The following is an 18,957-nucleotide window of genomic DNA, read 5'->3' on the forward strand; positions in this document are numbered from 1 at the left end:
TACTAGGAACAAATTGGTTCCTATGCTGGTTTTTGTGACAGATTTCTAACAAAGTGGATAACACCCACACACAAAAAAATACCCATTAATGTGTGTAATAACATTAAATTAAATGCGTCACACAATATTCTGCATATTATTCATATAGCTACTTGGCATGCTCCAGGTTTGACAGTGCTGAGGATGGTCATGAGTTAGGGGTTCATGACCCCACTGAAAAGGTTCCTTACATCACTGACAACCAAGATCATGAGGTGGTCAGGTCATAAGTGAATAATCAGATACAAAATAAGGTACTAGAGAGGGGAGGCAAAGGATGGAAATCACTGGTGCTCAGTCTTTTGTTGAAGGCATTACTACACACACCTTATAGTCAGACCTGAAAATATTTCTTTCAAATCAACAAATATTTTATTATTGAGCATGTGGTATGACGTTGAAGTCCACTGCAGCAATGAGATGCATGGATGGGCGATCTGAGTGTGTGAACAAGCTAGTTAGACCATGGATTCAAATGAAGCAGGGGACTGCACTGAGCCGTTTTCTAATTATTGCGTGTACATATAACTTCCTAACGATTGTATGCATAGCCTTACTGAAAGGTGCATCAAGTCTGTGTCACCGGGGAAATTAGCCAGCATATCTGGAATGCCCAAAAAGCACCACTGTCGCATTGCGTAAAAGGAATGGTGTCACTTTTGAACATATCAAACCACTAACAAAAAAATGCAAGTATTTCAATTTATACAGGAAAACAAAAAACAATAGTAGTCATTATGCTTACATAAAAACATGGTTTAAAGGTGTTCCTTTTAACTTCTGCAAGAGTATCCATGAAGCAAATGGTTTGTTATCCTACGTCTGAAAATACACCTTGATTGATGCCCCTGCTATAGCCAAGGGTATACTAACGCAGTCTCAGCCCGCTCGAACCCCAAGACCCACACAAGGTTACATTAAAAACAATGAAATCAATTCTCAGAAATACAACTTTACAAGTTTTACATGTGGAGTTAAATTCAACTACATTATAGTGATTAAATCCAACCTGCCTTTGCTAAGCCTGGTCATATTTCCGAAAGCAGCCTGAGAGGGCTGGGTGGTGGAGGAGGCGGCCTACACCTCGTGCTCAACAGGATATCCTCCATTAAGCTGTCTCAGTCCCACTTTGGTAAGGGGTCTATAGCTCTCCTCTCCATTCAGGGCCTTTGGCTTTTGTAGACCAGGCATTTTTAAGGAAATAAGCCTCAGGAGGACATGTTATTCCAGAAGGAGGAATCTTAGCAATATACAGATACACAAGCAGACATGAGAGGCCATCAATGGGGAGTGAGGTGGTGCTCATTCCCACTACCAGTGTTTCATTGTCCATCCCAGCCTCCAATGTCACCGGTCATTCTCTGTTCCAGTCTGTGGCCGGAGAATCTCAGCCCCAGTCACATAACAGACAGCTTCAGTCACTAGCAAAAGCCATGCCTCAACCTTGACCAGAAATCACAGGCAGTAAGTAAGCTCTTCTTTGCTTGCCCAGAGTAGGATTTAAGGGAGTTGCACAAGATATGGAGTTCATTCAATGCTCAAGGGATCAGGGGTGAGATTGTAACAAAGGAAGCGATTGCACAAATGAGAGAAAGATAAATAGCGAGAGGGTGGATCCCCTATTGAGAAGTGGATAAGGTCAGTGAGGTGGTTGGTCAGTGAGGGGGTTTTAACCATTGGTTGGTTCTCATGATAACAGAATGGGTGGAACTGGCTGGGGAACAAACTCCCAATGAAAACAACTCCAGTTAGAGGGAGAAGAAAAGTATGGGGAGGGAAAGGGGTTGACCCTAAGACATGTGGTCCCAGTGGAGGCATGGCAACAGTCCTCTTACCCATCCTCCTTAGGGGGAGTGTACCAGCCTATAAGGATCAGACAAGAGACAGTGCACTCAGTTATACTGGACAAAACAGTCAGTTCATCCTAGACAGTAGGAATGAGCAAAGAGTTAGCTGTATTTTATCTTGACCTAAGAACAATCACTATAGCTGCCATATGAAACCCTCTTGGCGCTTGTAATACACTACCAAAAGTATGTGGACACCTGCTCGTTGAACGTATCATTCCAAAATATTGAGCATTAATATGAAGTTGGTCCCCTCTTTGCTACGATAACAGCCTTCACTCTTCTGGGAAGGCTTTCCACTAGATGTTGGAACATTACTGTGGGGACTTGCTTCCATTCAGCCACAAAAGCATTAGTGAGATCGGGCACTGATGTTGGCCGATTAGGCCTGGCTCGCAGTCGGCGTTCCAATTCATCCCAAAGGTGTTCGATGGGGTTGAGGTCAGTGCTCGGTGAAGGCCAGTCAAGTTCTTTCACACCAATCTCGACAAACCATTTCTGTATGGACCTCACTTTATACACAGGGGCATTGTCATGCTGAAACAGTAAAGGGCTTTACCCAAACTGTTGCCACAAATTTGAAAGCACAGAATTGTCTAGAATGTCATTGTATGCTATTTCGTTAAGATTTCCCTTCACTGTAACTAAAAGGGGCCTAGCCCAAACCATGAAAAACTGACAGACCGTTATTCCTCCACCAAACTTAACAGTTGGCACTATGCATTCCGGCAGGCAAGAGTTCTTCTGGCATCCGCCAAACCCAGATTCATCCGTTGGACTGCCAGATGGTGAAGTGTGATTTATCACTCCAGAGAACGCATTTCCACTGCTCCAGAGTCCAATTGTGGTGAGCTTTACACCATGCCAGTCGACGCTTGGCACTGCACATGGTGACCTTAGGATTGTGTGTGGGTGCTCGGCTATGGTAATCCATTTCATGAAGCTCCCGACGAACAGTTCTTATGCCAACGTTGCTTCCAAAGACAGTTTGGAACTCGATAGTGTGTTGCAACCGAGGAAAGACGTTACGCGCTTCAGCACTCGGTGGTCCCGTTCTGTGAGCTTGTGTAGCATACCACTTGGCAGCTGAGCCGTTGTTGCTGCTAGATGTTTCCACTTCAAAATAACAGCACATACAGTTGACCGTGGCAGCTATAACAGGGGAGAAATTTCACAAACTGGCATCCTGTAACGGTGCAATGTTGAAAGTCACAAATCTCTCCATTAACAATGTTTGTCTATTGTGATTGCATGGCTGTGTGCTTGATTTTACACACCTGTCAGCAACGGGTGTGGCTGAACTAGCCGAATCAACTAATTTGAAGGGGTGTCAACATACTTTTGTGTGTGTGTGAGATATATATATATATATATATAAATACATACACTGCTCAAAAAAATAAAGGGAACACTTAAACAACACAATGTAACTCCAAGTCAATCACACTTCTGTGAAATCAAACTGTCCACTTAGGAAGCAACACTGATTGACAATAAATTTCACATAGACAACAGGTGGAAATTATAGGCAATTAGCAAGACACCCCCAATAAAGGAGTGGTTCTGCAGGTGGTGACAACAGACCACTTCTCAATACCTATGCTTCCTGGCTGATGTTTTGGTCACTTCTGAATGCTGGCGGTGCTTTCACTCTAGTGGTAGCATGAGACGGAGTCTACAACCCACACAAGTGGCTCAGGTAGTGCAGCTCATCCAGGATGGCACATCAATGCGAGCTGTGGCAAGAAGGTTTGCTGTGTCTGTCAGCGTAGTGTCCAGAGCATGGAGGCGCTACCAGGAGACAGGCCAGTACATCAGGAGACGTGGAGGAGGCCGTAGGAGGGCAACAACCCAGCAGCAGGACCGCTACCTCCGCCTTTGTGCAAGGAGGAGCACTGCCAGAGCCCTGCAAAATGACCTCCAGCAGGCCACAAATGTGCATGTGTCTGCTCAAACGGTCAGAAACAGACTCCATGAGGGTGGTATGAGGGCCCGACGTCCACAGGTGGGGGGTGTGCTTACAGCCCAACACCGTGCAGGACGTTTGGCACGTGACAGACGTGACAGTCTGGAGACGCCGTGGAGAATGTTCTGCTGCCTGCAACATCCCTCAGCATGACCGGTTTGGAGGTGGGTCAGTCATGGTGTGGGGTGGCATTTCTTTGGGGGGCCGCACAGCCCTCCATGTGCTCGCCAGAGGTAGCCTGACTGCCATTAGGTACCGAGATGAGATCCTCAGACCTCTTGTGAGACCATATGCTGGTGCGGTTGGTCCTGGGTTCCTCCTAATGCAAGACAATGCTAGACCTCATGTGGCTGGAGTGTGTCAGCAGTTCCTGCAAGAGGAAGGCATTGATGCTATGGACTGGCCCGCCCGTTCCCCAGACCTGAATCCAATTGAGCACATCTGGGACATCACGTCTCGCTCCATCCACCAACGCCACGTTGCACCACAGACTGTCCAGGAGTTGGCGGATGCTTTAGTCCAGGTCTGGGAGGAGATCCCTCAGGAGACCATCCGCCACCTCATCAGGAGCATGCCCAGGCGTTGTAGGGAGGTCATACAGGCACGTGGAGGCCACACACACACTACTGAGCCTCATTTTGACTTGTTTTAAGGACACTACATCAAAGTTGGATCAGCCTGTAGAGTGATTTTCCACTTTAATTTTGAGTGTGACTCCAAATCCAGACTTCCATGGGTTGATAAATTTGATTTCCATTGATAATTTTTGTGTGATTTTGTTGTCAGCACATTCAACTATGTAAAGAAAAAGGTATTTAATAAGAATATTTCATTCATTCAGATCTAGGATGTGTTATTTTAGTGTACCCTTTCTTTTTTTGAGCAGTGTATATACACATACAGTTGAAGTCAGAAGTTTACATACACCTTGGCCAAGTACATTTAAACTCAGTTTTAATCTTAGTAAAAATTCCGTTTTAGGTCAGTTAGGATCACCACTTTATTTTAAGAATGTAAAATGTCAGAATAATAGTAGAGAATGATTTATTTCAGCTTTCATTTCTTTCATCACATTCCCAGTGGGTCAGACGTTTACATACTCAATTAGTATTCGGTAGCATTGCTTTTAAATTATTTAACTAGGATCAAATGTTTTGGGTAGCCTTCCACAAGCTTCCCACAATAAATTGGGTGAGGTCAGGGCTTTGTGATGGCCACTCCAATACCTTGACTTTGTCCTTAAGCCATAACTTTGTAAGTATGCTTGGGGTCATTGTCCATTTGGAAGACCCATTTGCGACCAAGCTTTAACTTCCTGACTGATGTCTTGAGATGTTGCTTCAATATATCCACAATTTTCCTACCTCATGATGCCATCTATTTTGTTAAGGGCACCAGTCCTGCAGCAAAGCACCCATGCTGCCACCCCCGTGCTTCACGGTTGGGATGGTTTTCTTCAGCTTGCAAGCCTCACCCTTTTTCCTCCAAACATAACGATGCTCACTATGGCCAAACAGTTTTTTTTTGTTTCATCAGACCAGAGGACATTTCTCCATAAAGTATGATCTTTGTTTGCAGTTGCAAACCGTAGTCTGGCTTTTTTATGGCGGTTTTGTAGCAGTGGCTTTTTCCTTGCTGAGCAGCCTTTCAGGTTATGTCGAAATAGGTCTCATTTTACTGTGGATATAGATACTTTTGTACCTGTTTCCTCCAGCATCTTCACAAGGTCCATTGCTGTTGTTCTGGGATTGATTTGCACTTTTCGCACCAAAGTACATTCATCTCTAGGAGACAGAACGCGTCTCCTTTCTGAGCAGTATGACGGCTGTGTGGTCCCATGGTGTTTACACTTGCGTACTATTGTTTGTACAGATGAAAGTGGTACCTTCAGGCGTTTGGAAATTGCTCCCAAGGATAAACCAGACTTGTGGAAGTCTACAATGTTTTTTCTGAGGTCTTGGCTGATTTCTTTTGATTTTCCCATGATGTCAAGCAAAGAGGCACTGAGTTTGAAGGTAGGCCTTGAAATACATCCACAGGTACACCTCCAATTGACTCCAATTATGTCAATTAGCCTATCAGAAGCTTCGAAAGCCATGACATAAGCTTCTGGAATTTTCAAAGCTGTTTACAGGCACAGTCAACTTAGTGTATGTAAACTTCTGACCCACTGGAATTGTGATATAAGTGAAATAATCTGTCTGTAAACAATTGCTGGAAAAATGACTTGTGTCATGCACAAAGTAGATGTCCTAACCGACTTGCCAAAACTATAGTTTGTTAACAAGAAATTTGTGGAGTGGTGCATGTAAACTTCCGACTTCAACTGCACATACACAACTGTACATAATTTCACAACCACTGACTGATGTATGGTGGGATGTAATCTCAAGGTCAAATATGATACAAGATGTGTAAGTGGAGATGGTAACACTCACCGTTCTTTTCATGGATCTGGACCAGGGATTTGTATGACTGCTGTGCTCTGGCAAGATTGTATTGGTTCTGAAACAAAAACAGTGCATATATTGAACTTGTGCTTATGAATGCCCCAAGAAGGGTAAAGGTTATATATATATATTGGGGAGACACAGGACTAAGCACCATCACGTACAAGTGAATTAGTTTGGTGAAGTCTGACCACACGGTGGAGGCCTTTCTATCAGCTTCCCCCAAAGAATGTTGCCGCTTGTACTGACATCATGCTGCGTTTGCGCCCACCGCAGTTAACCATTAATTGCAAGGTAATAAATAGCGTGTCGAACTGTGGGGAAAATCTGAGGTGCCAGAAGCTGGGTCTATTTTGTCCGATGCGGGTTTATTAAAATTTAGCATCAGAGGAACTGGCTCTTAAGGCCAGAGTCCTATCAACCCAGTGACAGAAACATTGGTATTCTTATGTTTTTGATTAATAGGTACATTTCTGGCATTCTATTAACCATTTCACCTACCCAACTTACGTAACCTCAGGACAAATATGATAAACACTTTCATTAGACAGGATTTGACAATATAGCTAAGTATCAAAACTTTCTTTGGTGTACATAGTTAGATCCTAACTTTTAAAGAACTCAGAGATTATCAAGCAAGAGGGCCCAAGATTCCTTGAAACTACAGCTTGTCTATAAATATCCCTGTCATTTGGTTTGATCCGAAGTCTGCTGGGATCCCAGAGCCAGATTAGTGTGACTGTGCTGATAGAAGAGGGAGAGAAATGACAGTATGAAGTGGACTCGTGTGAAGCGTCAGCATTAAGAGATCAGCAGCATCGCACTATCCCAGCGACGCTAAGTAACAATGTCCTGTTTAAATGAAGTGCTGATACCTCATTTCCATAGAGCAGCTTGGACCAGCTGGCCACAAACACCAGGGAGCTCACCCCTTTATCCATGTCAGAACACAGTGTCAATACACCCTGTAGTATGCATCATGTTAACACATTTCAAAGCTCTCTGGCCCCTTAAACAATGCTTACCTTATTGGCTCCAAACTGCACTCTGGCTTTTCCCTTGACTAAAGTGGCGTTGATCTGCATGATTACGGACTCTATGGAATAGGCACTGCTCCAGCCCTGAAATCAAGTGGTGATACATCGTCAATGCACTAGCATTTACCTCCACTGTGAAATAACAGTGAACAAGTTAACTGACATTGAGGCATAAAAACATACCTGTTTTGTGAGAAGCTCCATGCACAGGGCACCCCCTCCAAGAACATAACTTAGAAGACAGCAGGTGAAAGGAAAACATTAGAATATGTAGACATTAAGTGATCAAAAGACCACAATACATCTCTTATCCACAAGCACAGACGATCTCCTTTTAGCTAAACTGTCACTTCTGACATTCAGCTTTTCATTGGCTGTTGACAATTAGTCTAGACCACAAGATCCTGCCCTTCCTTCACGGTTAAGTGAGGGGAGCAACTCAGTCACAGCGGAAACGCTGCAGAAAAACAAAACCATTCCACTCATACGCAGTGAACTGAACTCACCCTCCAGACAGCACAGGAGAAGCCACCCGTACAAACGGTGGATCAAAGGGGAAATTATCCTGCAGGTAGAGCACAAAATAGCATTAAAATGAGAACACCCAAAACTACCAAACTGTCTCTGCTTTCTAGTATCAGCATTGGTACTTACTTTATATGAGAAGTTGAGCAGAATGTAATCCATTCCCTCCTTTTCCTTTAAAACCTGCAGGTCACTGTGCAGGGGACTATCTGGATCTACACTGTTGAGCAAATAGAGCGCATCATAATACGTCAGTCACCTGCTAGAATTATACAGTACTGTCAACTCCTATGGTAAAGAGTTACTTACGTCCTCAGCTTGATGTGCCATTCATACAAGCTGTCATTGACCAGCTCCACTGAATAGATACCTGGAAGAGAATGCATAGTATGGTAAGTGACATTCTGAATCAAACTGTCATGTTTGTATTATTTTTTGCACCATATCCGAAGAGCTTTCTAGTGCTGCTGCAGTGAAGTACGTACCCATCTTGTAACTCTGGGACCGGTATATCTCCCGGAGCTCCTTCATGAGGCGGTCTGAGGCCTGCACTGAACCAGACACTGCACCCTGCAACACACAACACACACAGGGTAATACACCGATACCCAAACATGCAGCACATTCAATGATAATAATGCACATAGACTCCGCGACAATTAAATGAAACGTTTACATGCTCAGTTCAAATATGCTAATAGCTCTGCATTTAGATAAAACGTCTACAAACTCCTATAAATGAACAGTTATTGATCAGCATAGAGACAAAATGCTTCAGAACTAACTGGCAGTATACAGTTCGCTACAATATATGGGGAGAAGTTCACAGGTTCCATAGCAATGCTCTCATCTGTGATAATGATAGATTTGAAGAGCTGAGCCATTGAATGCAGTAGGGACTGTGGAGGATGAGAGCAGAGTATCTAATTTATAAGTCTCTCAGAGCTGCTCACATACCTTAGGGGAAACGGCTGTATTCCAAAGCAACAATTAAGAAAGCTATGTGTAAATGTTAGATAATATGATTACTATCAGAATGACTAATTACTGTAATTCAGCCTACGCAATCCATGTTGATTATGTCATTGTTACAAATTGGAGTCCTAAACAGCATAATCTGGGTGTACTGCATTGGTAAGAAATTCCATCAGTAAAACACTGATCAAAAATCAAATGGAAAATACATGCATTCAGAACCACCTGAAACTGGTTAGATGCATGCATATTGGCTATATCATAAAGGGTCACTCTAGACATCCCAGTGTAACAGTGCTGGGTCCAGTAAACTGTTCTAGACTGACGACAGACATTCCCCATGCATCCCCCAAAAGCGTATAAAATGTCACCTTACCGAATGAGCACTTACGTTCAAGTGGTCCTGCCTCTGGTTCTTGCGGATCTTCTCCAGGATGGCCAGGTTCTCCTTCTCGATGCCGTCATCCTCAGACTTTTTCCCATCCACTGGCTCCTCCTCTTTCATCTCATAGTGGTCCAGGTCTTCAATGTCCTGCTGGCACCACACACAACGACAAGAGCACTAGAAGACATGTTTTCCTTCAAGTTAACACTTGCAAATATGTGTGATTGGTATTGACTATCTAGTCGAGCTTGACATCCAGCACAGCTCAGCTCATATCAGCATGGTAATGTGCAGTGCTATATGGAATAACATTTATTTGAAAAAGACCTCTCCCATTTCCTCTTCTTCCTCCTCTTCGGACGTGACCTCGTCTGTGACCCCATGCTAAAGAAAAAACAACAGAGAAAGATGAGTTCATAGTTCAATCTCATTCCTAACATGCCACGTCTGTAGTCTGGTAACAAAAAACTCAAGAGATATTTGTAGGAATGTTCGGAAATGTGCAAAACCAGTAAGCGAGTTTCTGGGTAGACAGAAACAACATTCCTCGTCTTGCATAGCACAACAGTGCCCCCCGTCCCCTTTCTTTCAGCCCAAGAATCAATGTTTTTGTTTAAAGCACAGCTGTACAGGCTGCTACTGCTTAACATTCATCCTCTGCTTCAGTCATTCTAATTCCTCAATGAGGCTAAGGTTGTGTCTTCATTGGTTTCGAGGTAAAATATGCTAGCACCTCCCACTGACCCCGAGCACAGGAAGAGTCTATTGATTCCATCTACTGGACTCTGCACTAATCATTAATGTCTGTGCTGATGGACGGTTTCAGAACAGTATTAGGTTCTTCATGCAGGTTTTTAAACCCTTTCATTAGCTAAGTGTCTTCAATCTCCTTGGTAGCTTTGACAATAAAACTAAACAAAGGGATTAGGCACATGACTCACTTTAGGTGTGTGAAAGGAGATGAAAAAGCCTCTAAATGCTTATTTTTTTATTTTAAAATATTTTTATTTAAATAGGAAAGTCAGATTCAAATTCTTAATTACAATGACGGCCTGCTCCGGTCAAATCCGGACTACTCTGGGCCAATTGTGCGCCGCCCTATGGGACTCCCAATCACGGCCGGATGTGATACAGCCTGGATTCGAACCAGGTACTATAGTGACGCCTCTTGCACTGAGCCTTAGACCGCTGCGCCACTCGGGAGACCCCTACTTCAATGCCATCCAATGGAAAATATATAGGCCTAGTAGTACTTGAAGACCAGAAAACATATTTTGAGCGGTCATTAGCCGTCCTTACCTTTCGGTCTTGTCCTACAGGGCCGGCAGGGAGGGGCTGGTCCAGCATCTCTACATCTGGGTGCTGGGGCAGGTTGTACAGCCGACAGAGGTCACAGATGAGCCGCTTTAGCTGCTGCAGGAGCTGGGGGACCGAGGGACAGTACCAGCAGGGCCAGTTAGAGGTAGGGAGGACAGGCAGCACTAGATAACACAGCACAGACATGTCTCAGATACACTGCTGTGAAAAAGGATATTTTTACAACAAATGCTATCAGATCTTCAACCAAAACCTAATATTAGATAAAGGGAACCTGAGCAAACAAATAAGAAACTAATTTCATTTATTTAACAAACAAAGTTATGCAACACCCAATGCCTCTGCGTGAAAGAGTCATTTCCCCCTTATGCTCAACTGGTTGTGTCACCTTTAGCTGCAACCAAACGCTTCCTGTTGTCGTTGTTGATCAGTCTCTCACATCGCTGTGGAGGAATTTTCACCCACTCCTCCATGCAAAACTGATTTAACTTAGCGACATTGTGGGTTTTCGAGCATGAACGGCTCGTTTCAGGACCTGCCATAACATCTCAAAATCGGGTTCAGATTTGGACTTTGACTAGGCCGTTCCAAAACGTAGTGCTTTTCAGCCATTCTGATGTAGACTTGATTGTGTTTTTTTGATCATTGTCTTGCTGCATGAACCAGCAGCACTTCAGCTTAAGCTCAGACAGCCTGATATTCTCCTGTAGAATTTGCTGATACAGAGCAAAATTCATGGTTCCTTCAATGATTACAAGTCATCCAGGTCCTGATGCAGCAAAGTATCCCCAAACCAACACACTACCACCACACTTGACCATTGGTATGAGGTTCCAACTGTGGAATGCAGTGTCTGGTTTTCACCAGAAAAATAAAGTCTACATCAGAATGGCTGAATAGCAACAAATTGTCCATTTTGGAATGGCCTAGTCAAAGTCCAGACCTAAACCCACAAAGGTCACTGAGTTAAAGCAGTTCTACATGAAAGAGTGGGTCAAAATTTGATGTGAGAGACTGATCAACTGCTTCCTGTAGTTGTTGGTTGCAGTCATTGCAGGTGGAACAACCAGGTACTTTGTGTAAGGGGAAAATGAAATTTTCCATTGGATGTGGAATAACTTTATTAAATAATTATAACTTCCCTTGATCTTATTTTAGGTTGAAGATCTGATAACATTCAGTGTAAGAAAATATGCAAAAACAGAACATTAGAACAGAACATTAGAAAGGGGGCAAATACTTTTTCACTGCATTGTACCTCCACCACGGCACACCCTCAGAGACAACATGAAAGGTAAGATTGTGTCAGGGAATGTCAGACACCTTAGCAACAGTAACAGTGCAGAAATGTGTACCTCTGCAAGCTTCTCAGTATTGCTATAGAAGAAGCATATTCTACTGAATGTAGGCCTGGTCCATACATGGTGAAAATGTTGTATAATGCATGGTGCAACAGAGAAAATCTAATCACCACAGATAACTTTAATAAGAGTACAATAAAATGCAGATCTGGTGGGCTACAAACAGAGCATGCAGTGTTAGTAAGTAGGCTAAGTCAAAGAATGTAGCTACATAAGCAAGATATAGCCTACAGAGAGCTCAGTGTTTCCCCTTGGATTTCTTGCAGCAGCAGCAAAAGATAGGGGGGGGGGGTGAGGGCTTGCTCTGTGCTGGGGGAGCCTGGGGGCTTGCGCCCAGACTGGTAAATATTGGCAAATATTTTCTTAACTCTTTCTTGAACTGCACTGTTGGTTAAGGGCTTCTAAGTAAGCATTTCACGGTAAGGTCAACAGGTGTTGTATTCAGTGCAGGTAACAAATTATTTCCTCTCAAATATTCACATGACAAGGCCGTTTGGCCTGCTGAAACTGTCACTGTGGCAGTGTGCCTGTCAAAAAGACCCATCCCTCTGATTCTCCATCAGAGGCACTCTCACCAAACATGACAGAGGGCTGTCCTATGATGTTTGAGTGACATGAGGGTGACTTCAAAAACCTCCGCTGTCTAACAGCTAGAACTAAGACAAGAGGAAACAGGCAGAGAACAGCCCTGAATTGGTCTGACATTCATCTCCCTTTAACCTCCAATACCGGTTGGAACAGCAGTATGAAATAGGGGAGTTGAGTGACAGCTAGGCTATCAGAAATGCTTTACCCAACAACACCAAAACAGGTATGGTTAATTAGTCATTTGAAGAGATGTGATAGTTTGAAAAACAACCTGTTTTTAATTGCTCCGCATAACACTTAGTTGAAGTTGATTTGATTAATATTCATGTCGTATAATATGGTTGTTTTAGTTTGGATATGAGCATCTGCTAAACAACAAAATTGTAAACAAATACTTCAAATATATTTATCATTATCATTATTTGAACACTGGGAAATCTCCTTCCTAAGCATCCACATACTAGATCAAAGGCTGGAATTGAAATGGATCTTACCAGGGTGCTGCCCTTTCTGACATCCTCCAGGCGCTCCAACACGTGTGTCAGGCTCGGGTCATCAGAGTCCACAAACCAGATTGGAGGTGTGGAGGGGTACGACTCCTGTAAGACATGGGTTTCAATGAGGATGAAAGAAGCAAACAAATAAATCAGCATTATATGGCTGAGAAATATGATCATTATTTGGATCAATAACATTGACGTGTCAATCATAAATCTGTGAAATCTCAAGTCATTTTAAACAGAAAAAATAAATCTGATTACTACTTTACATTACCTGAAACTAAATTAATGTGTTGTGTGATGGTGGCCATTTCACATTCCTTGTAGAATGTTAACTAGCCAAATAACGTTAAGAGCACTGAATTCAATCAGTATGCTGGTCAAACGAATGTAGCAAATTGGAAAATACAAACCAATAGCATACAGCTAGCAGATCACGGTCTGTTGACAAGACCAGAAGCTGTTTATTTGACAAGTGATGCTTTTGAATCATGATACCTAGCAATTATTTACTGACGTCATTGGTATAGCTAACTTAGTACTTACTGTGTTGATCATGACCATGAAGCATGCAAATATAACAACCACTACGTTAGCTAGCTAGTTAACTTGTTTGACAATCAACTAACGTCAGAAAATGCGGAAGTGTAGCTAGCTAACATTAAAAATGTTCATCAGTGACGCAGAAAGCGTGCCTAGCCTAGGCCCTACCATAATGTCATGCCAGTTTTTAGAATAACTATTTGGCTAAAATCAGACTTGCTTGTATCTCAGTATTTTGGCTAGCGACGTTGGCTACGTAACCTACAATAGTATTATGCAAGTATTTTTACTCATACTAAGTCACTATAATAGAAACAAAAGTCAGCTACCGTTAGCTAGCTTGCTAACATGCAAATATTTAGACTCCTACTAGAAGTAGAAACAAAAGTCACAAACATTGCATGGCTAAAGAAGCTAAATGATAGCTGACTAACGTTCGACTGGCCACAATTTGCTGAGTGTTTCTTTAACTATCGCCTGTCCCGCACCGCCAGGCAAAATAACTGCGTGTTCTAAGCTAACCTACTGTAACTAGTTACCGCGGTTACTTGGCTAGCCAACTAACGTCAAATAGACATGTCGCCTCGTTTCCCTACTTACCGTAATGTTGCAATGTATAATCAACAGTTTTTCTCCAGTCACATTAAACTGACAGTTTAACTCATCCGGTTTCCAGTCAATAATTCGGAAGCGTTCGTGGTTTGGATCAAAAATGGACTCCAGAAACTTCAGTTCGGCCTTCAGCCCCGAAACCGACATCTTCCACGCATCTCCGGCTGGGCCGCTGGGGATGGGTGAAGTCGGGACTAATACTGCAGTCACGCAGTCGAGTCCCAAATCAAGCCTTTTAAAACAACGTAATGTCAAAGCGCCTTCAACACAGGTTAGCTAGCTGAATAACAACGCCTTGATTATTCGTCCGTTGTCTTTCCGTTTAGCTAGTATTGTTGTTGATGTTAGCCTTCTGATAGTACAATTTTAAGACCATACAATGTGACTTGGTTGAGTATTTACAGTTCTTTCAATTAGTTGCGTATTTGTTTCGCCGGTCAACAAACTGATCATGACGATGCCCGCAAAATGTAAAAACCAAGGCAGGCACTGTGTGTCGTTGATCCCCGGCGCTCAATTGTGATTTCTTCTGGGGTTTAAAGATGGCGTTTTCCCGAGCCTGCAGAATCCCAGCATCCAGTGCGTGCTCAGTTGAGGGGCGGAGGTTAGAACACCAAAATATAGAAATATATAAATCACTTAGACAACTTTGAAACATTTTGTCACAGCAGTCTTTCTGTGTGGTGACTGAGTGAAGTAAACCGTCCTTACCTGGAGCATATTGTTACTAAAATTGTAAACGTGTAGCTGGCCAAAGGTAGTCCTTTTCCAGGTGGAAGTTTAGGCCAATAAAACCATATTTATAATTTAATTGATGACAAGGCAGACCCATGGAAAACTAATCTAATTGGATTGGCTTGCTGATGAGAGAGCTGTCTGACTTTTTAGGGGGTCTTTAATTCACCTTTAGCCATCATTCTAGTTGAAGACTGACTTGTTGAGAACACACCCCAGCTGTCTGTCATACATTATTGTAGCTATGCCCTTGCACCAGAAGATGTCAGTGTACTACTCTTTTTTTAGTTAAATGTTTTTTAACAAAAAAACTGAACTCAAACAGTAGCTTCTCAACTTAACAAAGCATCATGATGTGATGATGATCATTACACAGCACTCTCTGCATTGTAATTCTCCATTTAGTCACACCAACTCCTCATGACACCAACTCCTCACTTCAATGGACAGTGAAAGAATGATGAACCAGGACTTAATTATTGGGTGGTAGTCTGATCATCAGCTAATTATGTCTTACAGTCAATATAATAGTAAATGTGCTTGTGACAGGCGCACGTTCACAAGCTATATGATATGTGAATTGTCTACTGAAGATTTGGATGGGGCGGCAGGTAGCCTAGCGGTTAATGAGCATTTGGCCAGTAAATGAAAGGTCCCTGGTTGGATTCCCCAAGTCAACTAGGTGAAAAATCATTCAATGTGCCCTTGAGCAAGGCACTTAACCCTTAACCCAGTTGCTCTGGATAAGAGTGTCTGCTAAATTACTACATTTAATTTTCTTCTAATGGATGGAATCTTTGGAACTATCACGATGCAGCGAGCCCCTCTCAGTTCATCTAAGAATGGCAGCTGTGTGGGGAGATGAGGCTGAACAGAGGGGGGTCCAGTCAGAGGAGAGGAAGATGAAAAAGGCCTCAAATTCAACTGGACAACCAGAATGGGATTCATTGAGCATGCCAACCGTTAAAAGTAAACAATCAAGGCAATCCCTGAGGAGTAAGCCTGTAACCGAGAGATGAGTGAGTGCAGCTGACTGAACGAGGAGAATGCAGTGCTGTCAGCTCCAATCACACTGTCACAAGGCCTGCCCTGCAGCTCAAGAGAAAGAAACTTCCCTGTGGCCCTTCTTCAAACCCCAAACAACTACCCAGGCAGAAATTGTGAGTACATGAGCACTGCAGTGCAGGACACAAGCAACAGTCATGAGCAGACTAAACCTCTGAGATCTGTTACATTTAGACCAAGGTGATTTCCACATAACCCAACTCTGTTTTTGGTTTATTTCATTTAATAAAATTTTAATTTAAATTCAGAAAATCATTGAAAGTTGTTGAAATTATATAGGCTAGATATTCAGCAGCAAATTACACTGAGTGTACAAAACATTAGGAACACCTTCCTAATATTGAGGTGCTCCTGGCAACCATTACCATACCCCGTTCAAAGACACTTAAATCTTTTGTCTTGCCCATTCACGCTCTGAATGGCACACATACGCAATCCATGTCTCAATTGTCTCAAGGCTTAAAAATCCTTCTTTAACCTGTCTCCTCCCCTTCATCTACAATGATTGAAGTGGATTTAATAAGTGACATCAATAAGGAATCATAGCTGGATTCAAGTGTTCTTAATGTTTTGTACACTCAGTGTACGTCAGCATTCATTTTGCCACTACCAAACTAGAGTATATTGGCCACCAGATGGTAGTAGACACCAACATTATATTCCATAAACCTCAAATTTACCAATTGTATTTTTCAAGATGCTATAATAGGAAAGGCAAATGGCCATCACTAGAGAAGGAGCAGGCTCTCTGACAAATACCTGCCAAATCACATGCACAGGAAGCCTACAAAACGAAGGCATTCCACACTGCTTTAGTCATTAGCAGCTTAAGGGGACGATGACAAGTCCTCTTTTTCTCTCCAGAGGGGCAGGAGTGGATGGAGGTGACCCTGAGAAGAGGCTGTCTGAATTGTTGTTCTCCACATGCCACTACCCCCAGCCTGGTGTGGCTCCTCTTCTGTCTGGAGTCAGTGCTCATTGACACCATGATCCATCTTTATCCTCAGATGCAGATTGGGATTTAGGGAGATTGCATTTTTAGAAATAGCTACAACCTCGTGTCTGCCAGTGAGGGATGGCTGTGTGATTGGGGTTATGGCAACACTGCAGTTGCATCATTCACATAAATAGTGGCTTCAATGCATGCAAGCATTATTAAATACATCTGTCACTGTAGCACCTCCCATGTGTGCTCTGAACTGGTGCTGCATCACTTGTCACCCATGGTCATTGAGAATCATAGGCTTCGGTTGTGTGCGAGTGTGCTGACATACTGGCTTGTGCTGACATACTGTTAGTGGTCCAAACACTTAAAAGACACCCTAGCCCCTCATCCCTCAAATTAAGTGGACACTTCTGATGACGTATCATGACGTCTGACGAGTATACACTTGCAGGGCAAGTTTTTAAATGGACCGCCCTTGCCCGGAAATTCATCACTCGTTCATCCCGCGATGATTGTGTTTTCAGCCACTGCTAGCTTGTGGGTGCTTTATATGCGCTACAGTCAATTATGATTGCATAATATTAACTATATCATTATTAATATACGCCTACTGTATGATAGCTAGCGAATTAATTAGCTAACTGACGTTAGCCTGCCTAGCTGGATTTTCTGAAGAAGGAAAATGTTTTATTTCTACAATTTCCAAAAGATAACCAAACAAAAACATCATTACTTTTACGGGACGTGTTTGTGCATTAGTAGCACAATTAAACTATACATTAGTTTTAACCTAACCTGTATGTTGACTTCTCCGTTGATATTGTTTTTAAGTTTTGGCTGACTTTTCTTAGCGGATGAACAATTGTCACAAATTGAATTATGGGGAGTTTCAGGCCCCGGAGTGAACATAATTGTACACTTGCAAAGTCGACTAAAAACAAGGGCTTACGTTGCAAACTTCCCTTGCTTGGCTAATCATTTGGACCGCCCTCCAAGATGGCGACGGGGATTCCCACAAGGGCATAAGGCGAGGATAAGTGGACGAGGGTGTGTCTCTTAAGTGTTTGAACCGCTGCCACTGTATGTCCATTAGTGACTTTGTGTGTAATGTATTTACAAAGTTGCTTCCATCCATAGAGAACCATCAACCCTATCGTAAATATGTTACAGCTTAGCCATATCGTGTCCAAAATCACACTCCCTGAATCACTGGGCAGATTGAATTGCTCTTGATTAATTTGGAGAGGGACTGAATGGGTTTGGAGTGGATGTGGCTGGCAGGGGATGAATAATTAGCATGAATACACTTGGTCCCATTCTTACATTTCATTACCTACTACTCCCATGGTGCTGTCCTATTGATTGGATTAGCAATTTTTGAATTGACCATTACACTTTTGTGATTAACATCTCTCAGCTGTTAACCTTTCTAACACTTCGTACCTGTGCATTTACCCAATCATGGTAAGACTTTTGATTGTGTTGACATTAGGCAACCAGTGGGTAAGTCTGGATCCAAAAGCCACATAAGGCCACAATTCTTATACCACAGAACACCAAGTAGGTACAACAGAAGGTATGTAAAGGTTGCCTGAACTCCACGACCCATCTGGCAGGTCAATCAGGAGGCTCTGCAAAGGCCACAGTTCCAGCTCTGTGCACAGGGTCATTTCTTTTTGTGGCTTTGGGCAGGGAATGGAGCTGGTAGTGGTCCTTGGCGTGTGTACATGTTTTCCTACATTATCAGGACCAGAATGTCCTGAAAAGGTAGAAAAACAAGAATTTGTTAAAATTATATTTTAGACTTAAAGGTTAAGGTTAGGTTTAGGGGTTAGGGGAAAATAGGATTTTGAATGGGAATTCATTTTTATTCCCCAAAAAGTCCAGATCATTCACATAAGAAAGCTGTGTGTTTGTGTGTGTTTGTGTGTGTGTGTGTGTGTGTGTGTGTGTGTGTGTGTGTGTGTGTGTGTGTGTGTGTGTGTGTGTGTGTGTGTGTGTGTGTGTGTGTGTGTGTGTGTGTGTGTGTGTGTGTGTGTGTGAGCGAGAGATGAATGGGCTGAAGA

At 42.9% G+C, this 18,957-nt stretch overlaps 1 protein-coding gene and 1 long non-coding RNA gene across 7 annotated transcripts; one reads left to right on the forward strand and one right to left on the reverse strand.

Annotated features, from left to right (window-relative positions):
• Positions 1-727: 727 nt before the first annotated feature.
• LOC139563257 (ubiquitin-conjugating enzyme E2 Q2-like) lies at positions 728-14,697 on the reverse strand. 6 transcript variants are annotated; one of them, XM_071381757.1, is made up of 13 exons: positions 14,134-14,697; positions 12,985-13,089; positions 10,524-10,646; positions 9,552-9,608; positions 9,231-9,371; positions 8,350-8,434; positions 8,174-8,234; positions 7,994-8,084; positions 7,846-7,904; positions 7,523-7,571; positions 7,328-7,423; positions 6,291-6,357; positions 728-1,902 (listed from the first exon to the last, which is right to left on the reverse strand). In XM_071381757.1, exons 1-13 carry the CDS (start codon positions 14,290-14,292, stop codon positions 1,871-1,873), a joined length of 1,125 nt encoding a protein of 374 aa, XP_071237858.1. In that variant the 5' UTR covers positions 14,293-14,697; the 3' UTR covers positions 728-1,870. The 6 variants fall into 6 exon arrangements, with proteins under 6 accessions (XP_071237858.1, XP_071237856.1, XP_071237857.1 ...); XM_071381755.1 differs by having other exon boundaries at positions 9,216-9,371; positions 14,134-14,669; XM_071381756.1 differs by having other exon boundaries at positions 9,231-9,374; positions 14,134-14,666.
• LOC139563258 (uncharacterized) lies at positions 12,554-13,258 on the forward strand. Its single transcript, XR_011672519.1, has 2 exons — positions 12,554-12,713; positions 12,941-13,258. It is a non-coding gene; the product is annotated as an uncharacterized lncRNA (long non-coding RNA).
• Positions 14,698-18,957: the final 4,260 nt, after the last annotated feature.

The sequence above is a fragment of the Salvelinus alpinus genome, chromosome 33 (assembly GCF_045679555.1).
Source record: "Salvelinus alpinus chromosome 33, SLU_Salpinus.1, whole genome shotgun sequence".
Classification (NCBI taxonomy): Eukaryota; Metazoa; Chordata; class Actinopteri; order Salmoniformes; family Salmonidae; genus Salvelinus; species Salvelinus alpinus.

What these genes read in the sequence shown, in the direction of transcription:
- LOC139563257 (XM_071381754.1), bottom strand. Translation starts at nt 14,292, where the DNA reads ATGTCGGTTTCGGGGCTGAAGGCCGAACTGAAGTTTCTGGAGTCCATT. An exon ending in TTATACATTGCAACATTACG is followed by an intron (nt 13,090 to 14,133) that starts GTAAGTAGGGAA and finishes CATGTCTTACAG; the next exon opens with GAGTCGTACCCCTCCACACC. An exon ending in TGGCACATCAAGCTGAGGAC is followed by an intron (nt 8,085 to 8,173) that starts GTAAGTAACTCT and finishes TTTGCTCAACAG; the next exon opens with TGTAGATCCAGATAGTCCCC.